This window comes from Poecilia mexicana, unplaced genomic scaffold, assembly GCF_051168715.1.
Source record: "Poecilia mexicana isolate PSO_F unplaced genomic scaffold, ASM5116871v1 scaffold_21, whole genome shotgun sequence".
Classification (NCBI taxonomy): Eukaryota; Metazoa; Chordata; class Actinopteri; order Cyprinodontiformes; family Poeciliidae; genus Poecilia; species Poecilia mexicana.
Genome location: NW_028263390.1, coordinates 16,961,871 through 16,974,447, shown reverse-complemented (window position 1 = coordinate 16,974,447; position 12,577 = coordinate 16,961,871). Strand labels below are relative to the sequence as shown.

The window sequence follows — 12,577 nt, the reverse complement described above, 5'->3', positions numbered from 1 at the left end:
GTGGTGGGGGAACCAGGCTGTGGGGTGGAGTCCTCCGAAATGAGGGTGATGGATGATGGCAGAGAACAGAGGCGTGACGTTACAGGAAAAAAAAGCAGAACTCTGATGGACAAGACACAAATTAATTAGCATCGAGAGATTACTGCAACTGCCTAGCTGTTAGAGAAAGTCTGACATGCTTTAAGTCTATTTAAGTCCCTCTATTTCATGTTTTTTTTTTAAGAAATTTGGCCAGCATTTGATCATCTGCAGTTCAAAATACAAACTACATTGATTTACTTGAATGAAACGTACTTTATGTTCTAAACCACAAATATTAGCATTTGAACCACCACGGACAAACATAAACCACAGTGGTTGATCTAGACAGTTTTATAAGATCAAATTTGTGATTTGTGAAAAAAATAAATAAATTAGGAATTTTTAAGTTTCTAAAAGTATTGTTTACATTTTTTCTCATCTTTTTCTTGTCCCATTCGGTGAGCTGAATATTTTATTATACTCATATTAAAAATATATGAACAAATTGTGTTGTACAACACTGTATGTGACCAAATTAATGTTATGCATTTTATCAGATGTGTGAATTAACTGTTTATTATTTCAGTTGTGACCTCAGGTTATCTGTCCACCAGCCTTGGATTGCAAGATTGAGATTGAAATTATGAATAATATTGATGCTAGGATACGCAACCATACAAATGAGCATTACTCATTTTAAATCAAAGACAAAATAAATGGGCGGGAAGTATTTTAGGCTAACTCTAGAACTCCATCTTATGAAATAGAGCAGTACTGCAGTTAGTGTAACTAACATTGCAAAGCAGCTGTCCATATTTGTTTATAAGGGTGTAGATCCTAACCTTTAATTTTGGATTTCCAAAATCCACCATGGAGAAACACTGAAATCTCAAAGGGATAAATTAAACCAAACTTTCTGTGCTCAGTTTAGCCTTCCTGCTATCTACAAAAAGACATACAGGTCTTGCTCTCTCTCCGCAAATGACAGCCTAATTGAATTCCCTATCATTTGTATTTCTGAGTAATATAGAAATATCATTAAAAAAATTTCAGTGTAACTTTAGCAAGTATTTGTCTTCATATGTTTCTATTTTTCAATTAGTGAGGACTAAATAGTTAAAGCTATTTTTTTATCTTTATAGGAACTTTACAACACATCTGGTAATCATCCATTTTGTGTTTTACACCATTTAAATACTTAGTCACGTAATTGCCAATACTACTTGCTTTGATGCATTTCTGTACATCCTATTGAGTTTGCATGATGCGAGTATCAACAACTGTTTGAAATGTCACAGAGAGCTAGCATGCTGCAGGCCCTTTACCATCAAAATGTCACGCGACCTGGAGAAATGTCTGCAATACCTCATCGCCCAACAGCCACGCTGCTGCCTAGTCGTTGCACTGCACAAGCTCACGTGCTTACACTCCTGCTTGGGTACATGATAATGCGATGTCAAGCCACAAACACATTCATCATACCTGCTGTCATTAGAAACAGGGCTCATTATCGCCTGCGCCAGTGATTTATAATTAATATTCGCAGGAGGGTGTGGCAGATCGTCAAGCACCTCCAATCCATTGATTTCATTCAAATAGAAAAGTATAGAGGGGGAAGAAGGCAGAGGTTGTTGAGGAGGTAAAATGTGTGTGTGTGTGTATATGTGTGTCGAGATGATGTTGAAGCTGCCGGGGCATTCCTTTCATGGCAAGTGAGACGAAGGGCACAGAAGGCAGAAAGGAGGACTAAATGCTCAAGGTCAGTGCGTGTGTTCCCTGGTGCTGTAAATGGTCCACTTTTTAACGTGGCTTCATTAGTATGTGTCCTTTCAATATTTATGGACACATTAATAAAATATCAGTACGTCAAGCCTTTGTGAGGAGCTGCAGGCCTTTCACTGCTGCAGTCTTGAGCTGTTCGCTGATGTTGAGAGGGGAAAGAAAAGTTCATATGAATGTAAACTGAGAAGTGAAAAGTTGTCTGCTAGCTGGCTTATAATGGATACACAGGGGGGACAGGAGCTTTTAGAAGTTTTCTTCCTCCTCAGATTGAAGGGCATTGGTTGATAGGTTGATTGACTTTTTTGTCTGGTGTTTAGTAATCATCCTTGTTTGACGAACCAATGAATAAAAAACATTTGATTACTTGACAAATAAGGTGATATAAGTCCCACAAAAACATTGATATTTATAATGGGGTAATACTTTTTCCAAATGACAGGGAACAAAAATGTCCCCAGTTTATTTTCGCAATGCTAAGTCTAAATTTAGATGCTATGAGATCCGATTAATGTGTTTTGACTTTGCACATAAGTAGATTTATCCTCATGAATGTTTATCAAATTGAAGCCAAATCAGAAGACCTCAAGAAAAATGTTGTAGGTTGCATAAAGTCACAGCTTTCGTCAAAAATAAAGGTGATAAATAAAGCAGTTAAGTTGACCTGTGAAGCTTAATTTTAAAGTCCACAGATTTTCATCTGGATTTAGATATTTACTTTGACTAGGCAATGTAACATATAAATATTCTAATCTGTTCCACTGTAGTTGTAGTTCTGTGTTTGATTTGTCCTGCTGGAATTTGAACTTTAATTCCAGAATAAAAAACAGTTTGCAGCCTTCATCACCTTTTTTGTAGGACTCCCCTGGATTTAGCTCCATCAGTTCCTCATCAACTCTGAACTCTCTTCTCTGCCCTTGCTGAAGAATCTTAAACCCACAGCATGATGTTGCTCCCACCATGTTTTGGTTTCTTCATGGAAATGGTCTGTTCAGAGTGATGAGCACTGTTAGTTTTTTCTTACAATTCACATGTTCCCTTAACAGTTTCTAATCCGATTTACACACGAACCCTTCTGCACACAGCGAGGCGGTTCAAGGTGCTTTACACAATAAAAACTGAAAATTACAAAGTCATGAAAAAACAGTTTACACCTTTATTACATTTTGAGGAGTGCCATCACCAAAACCATACACATCAAACATGTTGGTCAGCGTTTCATTTATTATGCTTCAAGACCTTTAAACCTCAAATTCTCATGCAACCACTGAATCATTCTCACACTCTTTACAGTAATACCTTTATGTCAGACACAGCCCTCACCAATAACTTACTCATTTTCCTGTTTTCCTTTACTACTCCCTTTACTGGTCTCCCTATTTAATATCATAGTATCATCACTACTGCTTCCCTCTCCCTGCATCCCAACCCCTTCCTTTCTTCTTGCTCTCTTAATCCTGTCAAGGTTACACGGTAGTTCTCCCACTCTAAACTCCACGTGCCAACTTTACAACCTCTCCTCCTTCACCACCTCTACTGTGGCTGGGTTGGAGTTTTGTCTGCTCTCCCGGGACGCAGAGCCGATGCCAGGAGTGGGCCTTGCCTGCACGCTTTCCTGGGACACGGCTGCAAAGAACTGAATGGTCTTTCCCTCTTCCTGTGTTTTTCTTTTTTTTTTTTTTTTTCCTCCACACATCTGGTGTGTAGGGACCGGGCGATGTTGTGTTGTTTTGTCCTTGGCTCAGCGTGGATGCTGGATTTTGGCTGAGCTTCACTGAAATATCTTTGGAATTCAAATGCAAAGCCGGCCCACCGCTGTGTCCCCATAAACCTGCTGGACTCGTTTGGTGTAATAGTGGTGATCAGTGAACTGCAAAGGTGAATTATTAGCAGCAACGGTTTGGTGCAATTTCTTTTCTTTTTTTTTTTCTTTTGGTTCGATTCCCTTTTTACCAGCTCCTGCCAAGTCACTCACCCAAGAACAGCAAAGTGTTGCTCCCTTGCATTATGTAACTCCACCCCAATTTAGATCCGACTTCAAATAACTGAAAATGAAGCCACTGGTTGGCTTCTTTCCCTCTAGATATAAATAGCTTTTTTCTAATCTTATCGAGAAACAGTGTTGTAAAGGGGGCTACGCTTTGAAATGCAGCCCAACGATTAGGATCCCATTGTTCCGCTTCACACCCCCTCCATTCTCCCAGCTGCTTACAGTAAGCCTCAAGTTCTGTGTGTATATGTGTGTGTGTGTGCTGTCACAGGCATCACAGTGTGATTGAGATTGTGGCTAATGTTAAGAAAGCATGTGTGTGTGCCTCGTGTAGTGGATTTGAGAGTTTTGTGAGTAATTGGTGTTTGTGTGTGTGTGTGTTGCTGCTGGGTGTGTCTTTGATGATGAATACTGTGCCTCTGCTGCTTACCCCACCGCTCCCCTCAGAATTAACAAGGTTGCTAAGATACAGTGGTCTTATATTAGATTAGGTTATCTGCTGTTATTGCTGTTACTATATTTTACCTAGCACCGTGAAGCCTTTATTAATTTGGAAATTTATCCTGCCATGGAATGAAGATGCTGTTATTTGTGCACCGTTGCTTTTCTGCTCTTCTAGCTTATAGGAGGGGTGTAGAACTGAAAGCCCCCCCGCCCCCCCAAGTCATGTGTTTACACCAACCCATTACAATCTGGAGGAGGATCCAACCCTCTGTTCATCATTAAACCCAGTTAATCCGAAGCCCGAGGCCCAGTGTTTTCATTTGACACAGAACAAGCTAATAAAATACAACACTGGTGGCAGTGATGTATTTTTTTTTTTTTTTTGGATGAGACCTATTGGTGGGGAAAGGTGTTGTCCTTCCCACCAGCAGAAGCCCGACCAATCCTGTGTGTGACCTCCAATTGAGCTCCTGTGGGACTGAAGGGTCATTTGCACTGCTGCAAGCAAATAAAGACAATGGACAACAAAGGTGCAAAGTGGGCTACTGGGACGCTGAGTTGATGTTCTTCTGTCTCAAATGCACCTATCCAGATGCAGTGAGCAGCCAGGTTTAGCACTTTATTTGGTTAAGCTTGTTGAATTATTGATAATCTATGAGAGGGTTAAAAGTCTTGTTTAAAGTTGATCACATATCATGCTGCTTTTCCACATTAAGCTGAACGCACCATGAAGCATGGTGGTGGCATCATCATGCTTTGTAATTTTCAGTTTTTCCTGGAATATCTTAACTGGTGTGTGTCAAACCTGTCTTCTGTTCTGGTGTACAACACAAATCTATTTAAGATTCATCTGAGAAAAGAACACAATTCCAGTTGCAGGTCTGTCACAACAACACATTTTGCTGGGCAATTAATTGTCCCAGAAATTATTACGATGAACGATGGCATTGTAGTTTTGAAACCATTGTTAATTAACAGCATCACAATGCCATAATAATGCAGGTACACACTCTCAAAGGTCAATAAACTAATTCCTAAAGAACATTTAACACTGGAACTGAATAATAATCATTGGGCTGGGCAGGTGAAACAGGAGATGCTGTCAATTTGTGAAAAAAGTGTAAAATTACTACTGTGTTTTGTCAAATGTTTGCAGCTTTTTTTGAAATGATGGCTTTCCAGTGACGTTAAAGGGCAGCAGCTCTTCAGAGAGCAAACTGTCTTAGTGCACACCAATTTTCACTGGCCTTTTTGTATTTTGTTTGCCGATTAAATACATCGGTGATTGATTTTATTCCAAGATATTTCCATTTAGGGTGCAGACGTGTTTGTTTGTTGCGTTGCCGTGTTAAGGTTCAGCTCGGTCATTCAATTTGAATTAAATTTTCTGAGACTTCTTTTTTTTATTTTTTTTACATTTTATGATCTCCTGCCAGAATGAATGTGCCTGAACAATCAGATTTGAGCATGGAGTCAGATGTCTTAAATGTCCCCCACTTTTAAAACTCTTTCTATATAGACGAATGGCTGATTTCCATTTCTTTTGAGAACTCTTTACATTTCTTACCAGCTGCTATAACCTGCTTTCTGAAGAACTGAGACGGCTCTTTCAAGCTTGCAGAGCTTATGTGCTTTTGTTTTTTAACCAGACCTTTACAGGAAAGAGACTCTTAGATTTTTTGTGAGATCTTTACACAATATCCAAAAAGTCGAGATGTCATTGTCAGAAGATGTTTTAGATTTGTGTGAAGCGCAAAGTTTTTAATATCATGCGTGTTATACAATGTCTTTGTGAAGGGCTTTTAAAGTATTTATTCAGACTTTTGCAGTTTTTTGTTTTTTTTACCAGATAATTTCAAAGGAATGTTACTTTGTTTAGGCCTTAACTTTGAGTTAGGACTTAGGAAGAAGTTATATTAAACTGAATCCCTAGTGGTTTTCGTTCTATGCAGCCTGCCACAAAGTCAAAACTGTTCTACTTCTAACATCAATTTCTAAGATCAGAGTTGTTAGCAATACTTTAGCAACTGTTGCTCTGGCCTGCGATATGAGCCACGATTCAGGCCCTTCTATGCTTCGAGGCTGCATGTCGAGGTAGTGATAGGTGCCCGCACCTGATAATATAAGGCTTTTGAGGATTTTTTTTCTTTCCACACATGTAACTGGAGATGCAGACGCATTCGATGTGAGGGATGCATGCGAATGAGGGCATCCTATAAGGGAAAACCCCATTAGTATGGGATCCCAGGGAGATAATGAGTGCTGACTGCTTTATGTCCCGGAAATGATTGAGTGGAACATATTAGCAGTTTATGAACCCTCCCTGCCAGTCGCTGACAGACTGACAGCACACAGCCTGCTAGCCAGCCAAGCTACTGAATTAGAGATGCCTCATGGCTGTAAGCGAAAGTAACTGTTTCAGAAAATACACCTAAACTGCATTGCCCTTGCTAATGTGAAGTCACTTCTACGTTCCAGCAATTCTGTCCCCCAAATTTTTCTTGCGCTCAGCTAAAAAAAAAAAAAAAAAAAAAATGCATGTGGTCCTGACTTTCACTTCTTGGTATCAAATATTCCTTAAACATCCCAGGTTCATATGTATTGAATTTCTAAACATCACACCTTGGGAAAAGAGTTTAATTCGTAGAGCTTCTTTAAAGGCTTTACTGATATAACGTTCTCTGAAAAAGTCTTGTTAATCACATCCTTCCCAGTGAACTTTATTTTTATGTGGTTCCTTAAAGGTTTCCCTCGAAAGAGAGATCTTATCTCAAGGGAATTCCTGGTACGATGATTGGTCAAATAAAGAAACAGTCTTGAGCAATTCTTCCTCCAATAAAAGGATAATTTAACTAACATTGTTAATGCGTTTTATAAAGTATTAAAAGTTAACATTCTATTTGAAAATCTTTTAAATTCTGCTTTAAACTTCAACCTTTAATCTATTTTTAAAATGCATTAAGATCAGATTTAAGAACAACACATCTGTGTATTTTCCTCCTTCTACTTTCTAACTTTCACTTTTTTATTGGACTTGTACGCCAAAGCCAGTTTCCTAAGTTTAAGCTTGAAATTTTGATCAGGAAAAGACGATCATTTGAAATAAATATCTGCCTCGTGTAAGAATGTTTAATCTTTAGCCTGTAATCTGACTAAATGTTAGTTTTTTCTTCCCGGATCCGCTCCCTGTCTCTTGGCCTCTCTGTTCTCTCATGTCCTGACCTTCTTTGCACAGCCACAGTTTAGCCTCTAACCCTTTCCAGAAGCCATATTAACCTGTTTGCGCTCGGCTTTGGTAATCTGGATTACATACACGAGTGGTGTTGGCTGGCTTAATGCTTCTGAAGCACTGGCCTCCTGATCTCCACCCACTCCTGTGGCCTGTGGACATCCAGGCCTCTGAACTCGCACCCACTCGCAGGTGCAGACAATTTATAATAAGAGACGGTACGTGCTACATGCCCTACGAAATAAGAATTTTATTTTGATAATAAAGTTTGCTGCTCGACTTGTAGGTCTTATAATATGTTATTTTTAGATTGTGATCGAATTCAAACATCAAAAACATTCCTTACAAACAAATCAAAAAATATCATGAAAGAAGCTGGTCCTTGTAAACATTTTTTCTATAATTATTTTTGAATAACAAAAATAATTATTATTTTTGTTCCAAGACAGACAAGAAGCCTGTCTTGGAATTATTGACATGAGGAACTGAACAGATTCCAGACTGCCTGCTGACTTCAGAGTATAGAGACTTTTATTTGTCAATTATTTGTTTATTTGTATTTCTAATATTGTATGAAATAATCTTAAGAGTTAACCACGTTAATTAATCATCAGAATGATCAATAGAATAATTGATTACTAAAATAATCTTTAGCTGCAGTCCTAATCCAGAGGTGTGGTTTATGTTTCTGATTAAGACTTTAGTCTTTGTTTATTAACTATCCCCAATATCGAATATCCTTTGTGGTTTGATGTGCTTCAGGTTAAACTTAAATAATTTTAGAACCTGTCAAAGACTTGATGTCAAAATCCCCTGAATTTAGGATACGTAGTCTTTTATCAGGATTCTACAAGTGGAAGCAGATCTGAGTGGGATTAAGTTTTATTGATTTGCTCCAGGTTTTTTTTTTTTTTTTTTTTTACAGTGCTCAAGAAGATGCAATGAACATCTATATGAGCTGCAGCTTCACCTGGAGAAAGGTGCACAGCCGGAGCGAGCGATGTGGGAGGGTGCAGCGTCGTAAATTCTTTTGCTCTGCTTTCCCCTCCTCCATTTCTCCCGCCTTCGTCTCTTCCCCTTTCTTCAGCTCTTGCACAGGATCACATTAATATTCCTTTGAAGCCTGTTTCCACTGCAGCCAGATCTCCCTGTCCCTCTCTTCCACTCTCTCCTCTCCTCTTTTCTTCCCTCTTCTTTTTTTTTGTCTTGCTCCTTTCCTCCTCTCAATTTCAGTTTTATTTCCCAGCCATTGTTTTGTAGAAGGGATTGCTTTTGCAGCAGGGGAGGGCAGTTTTATTACCTTCAGTTAGGAGTTCCCTCTTGTTGCACATGTGCGGGCGAATACGTGCGTGCACACACACACACACACACACACACACACACACACACACTCAGAGGGGTGGTGGATACCGATGCCTTTGACAGACCGTGTTGATTGGTTCAGAATGGTTGCTGCCTCTTGTAGGAGAGAGGAGCGGCTATTTTTAGATCAAGGGGTAGCTGGGAGAGAAAGACTGAGGAAGCCTCTGAGTGTGCGTGTTTGTAAGGAATACTGCAGTCTTGAAAGAAGTTTCCTCGTCGCACACAAACATATGCACACGTGTGGATTTGTGCAGCTATGGCCCTCCACAGCAAAGGTGTACTCCATGTTTTTGCATCCCCGTTTACTACTTTTTTTTTTTTTGCTAGCTTACCCCCACCCTTTTCCAGCAGTCTCTCTCTGTCTCCCTTGTTTCATCCTCTCTTCCCGAGTTGACTTGGTGTGCAAATGTCAGCACTTTCCGATTTATTTGCCAGAGCCCAGAGCTATGTCCAGCTCCCTGTGTTTACCTCTCTCTGCACAAAGGTGCCCCATCAGCAGTGCCTCGTTTTTATCACCCTCCTGTTTTAACGAATTTTTCTTCCTCCCATCTTTATATTCTATTGCATCTTTCCCTAAATCTCTCAGCCCCGTCTTCCCCATCCTGAGTGCGTGCCTTACTGGACAGCTTACTTCCATCGTGTACACCCTTTTTGCTTCCCCCCCCTCCCTTGCTCGGCCCCTTCTCCCCTTTCCTCTCGTTCATGGATCATAGCACTTCATTTGAGCAACATCATGACATTTTCAGTCTTGACTACTTCTAGCACATCAAGTTTTTTGGCTTACATCCACCACATCAACGCCATCGCCCTCTAAATCGTCGGGTTTTGACTTTATTTTAGAACACAACCACGTCCACTCATGTTGTGACCCAACTCAGATAACCGGATGTATTGTCTTTCTCTTCGTCTTTCTTAACTGTCTCTCTGTCGCCCTTTTCTTGTCTTTGTCTTCCTCGGCTTCTCACCTTATTTGTCACTCTGTATGACTGTGATCACCATGATGACTCACACCTGCTCTGTAGTCAAGGGGCAGCTGTGGCTTTGTAAGGAATGCTTGGAGACGATAAAGGTGCATGGTAATGACAGGATTGGTGGATCGTATGTTTCCTGTGGTGACGACATTTATGTGTGGTACAGTATTAAAAAGCAAAACGGTTTTTGGCCAGTTGTGATTTTGGGGACTTTATCTGACCGCTGTTGGTGAATTGTGGTTTGTAATAGTAATACAATTAAATAAAAAATAAACATATACATTTATTTCCTTATTCAGTGTGACACCAAATGCCCTATTTACTATTTTGAATTCCACAAAGATGTCTCTGCATTAGATTAGAGCGCACATTTTACAAAATGTATTTATTCATCTATTATTTTACCAGGAAGTTGACATGAGGCCAAAGGCTTTACTGTGTTCACTTTATATCTTCAAGCCAGCATTACTCCTGAAGGGATATATTTGTTTCATTCCTATAACTTTTGCGGCTAGAGTGACTGTTTTTCTATGTTCAAGCAGACAAATGTGTGACCTTCCTTAGAATAAAGTTAAAACATGCATTATTAGTCTTTGTTGACTCCAATACGTCAAAGCCATCACTTTTGTTTTAATCCAAAACCTCAGCATATTTTTTGTCATCCCAAAAAACAAACTTTAAAAAATAAACATGGCATGATGTAATTTTCTTTTTTTACTTCTATGTTACCAGGTAAAGTATTTGATGAATCAACGGCATAATGAGAAGCACTGTTGTGATGATGTGCTGAAGGAGTGTTGAAAAGAGCAGGAGCTTCTTAAAGAGACAGAGCCCCAATTTTAAGACTTCAATTTATGAAGTCAAATTTCTTTTTAGTATTGTTTGATAGCAATGGCACAATCTGATACCAGTAAGTAGATACATAGTAGCTCATAATCTGCACATAAATCTTTTTAGTCTTGTTGGGCAAATTAGATGGTTTTGAACACTCAAAAAAAAAAGCTGGTGTCACTGAGTCATTTAATTTAATAATTTTGTTTAGTGGAGAACTTGTTTTCACCATTTTCTGTACTAAATATCTAAAGATCCTCTCATCACATTGTGTTTTGATTAGTTGAAGGTAGAAACTCTCTCGTAACTTTTTGTTTTATATCAGCACATGCTCCGTAAGTCAGAGGTGACGCATTCACCTAATTGCAGTTCGGTAATGTGACAAACACAGCAAAACTGTACAAGAAGATCTTGATAAGTACTCGATTGTTTTGCGTGGGCACCGGTTTTCTGATTAATAGATGAACTCGCTGCTGAGCAAAAGCCTCGAGTCACTCCTCGTGTCTTTTCCTTTTACCTTCAAGGAGTCAAACTTCCTGTACATTTTTAAAGTGGTCTTGAGCACAAGAACAGTGATGTGTGCCTTTGTTCCATTGGGACGTGTTGTGGAAAAGTCCCTCAGGGGAAGGCCTCAGGGCAGACCAAGGATTTGCTGAACAGATTACAACTCCTGGCCGTCCGGGGAATGCCTCGGCATTCCCTTGGAGGGAGCTGGGAATTGTTCGAGGTCGGGATGGATGGATGGATGGATGGATGAACGGATGGATGGATGGTTTTAAACAGTACTTACTTACACTTTCTGAAGGTCTTTATGGTTTTTTTTCCCCCTTGACCTTGACTTATTTATTACTTATTTTCAATACAGTCCTTGTATCTCTGCTAAACTAATTAGTTTGTGAATCTATTTGAAATGGACCTTGGTATAAATCATCCCAGCAAAAAGCAAGCCAAACCAATTAACCATTGCTGCATTTACCTGTCGCATAAATTCTGAAAAAAGAAAATTGTTAAAAATAAAAACAAAACAAATAAAAAGACCAGTATATTCCAGTGTTTTCCTCCTTCCCGGTGTATTTGATTTTCTCCTAATTCTTAAGACCTTGTTGCATAAAGTCTGACTGCTTATCTAGTTCTTTGCAATTAAAATCATAAAGTCTCATGGGTTGTTTTTTTTCTTTGCTGTGATATGCCAAACATTTGATAAATAGTTCTTGACTCATTCTCTTAATTTTTTTTTTTTTTTGGTGAAAAAAATATTTGAAGTCTGTCAAATGATTTTTTTTCATCCTGTCTTTCTTTTCCGACCAAACAATAAAAATAAAATATGTCAACGTGGCTAAGCTGTCTTGGGCTACATTAAGTCTTCATTGTAAAGTCCCTATCAGTTCTACCAACAAAAATGACTTATAACTATTTAAACAACACAATTTTATTGAAATTGAATTTTTTTTTCTTTAATGGGTGAATATTTGCCAGGAATGTTGTTTTCCCATATTTCAATTGAATCATATTGTTCTGTTGATGATGCTTTTTCTAGACTGGATGAGGTTTTCTCATGTCACGAGTCGCTTGACATGAGAATGAATCATTTCTCATCAGTTAACACTGACTAAACTCTGAAGCTCTTCCATGTATTGCACTGAATTTATGCCAAATAAATTTTCGTCACGTTTTCTATCGCTTTCTTTCCAGTTAGCGACAGCTGTTTTCGGAACCTAGCAGAGGACCGCAGCGGCATCAACCTCAAAGATCTCGTCCACGACCCCTCCTTGTGAGTATTGACCTCATTATTTATTTATTTTTTGACAATTCATCCCCAAGCTGAAAAGACAACAAAACCTTCATGCGCATAATTGTTTAATCCAGCTGAAAGGCCTTTTTTTTAAAATCTAAACTTCACTCTCACACAAAGATTCGTGCTTGCATCTTTGTGTATTCTTTTAGTGAAAC

General features: G+C 39.0%; 1 protein-coding gene across 1 annotated transcript in view; it reads left to right on the top strand.

Moving 5' to 3' along the window:
* The window catches only part of gphnb (gephyrin b), an 87,909-nt gene that overhangs the window by 22,464 nt on the left and 52,868 nt on the right, over nucleotides 1-12,577 (top strand). The window contains exon 2 of the mRNA XM_015001976.2: nucleotides 12,320-12,398. Within this exon, the coding sequence (XP_014857462.2) occupies nucleotides 12,320-12,398 (79 nt within the window). The remainder of the gene's footprint in view (nucleotides 1-12,319; nucleotides 12,399-12,577) is intronic.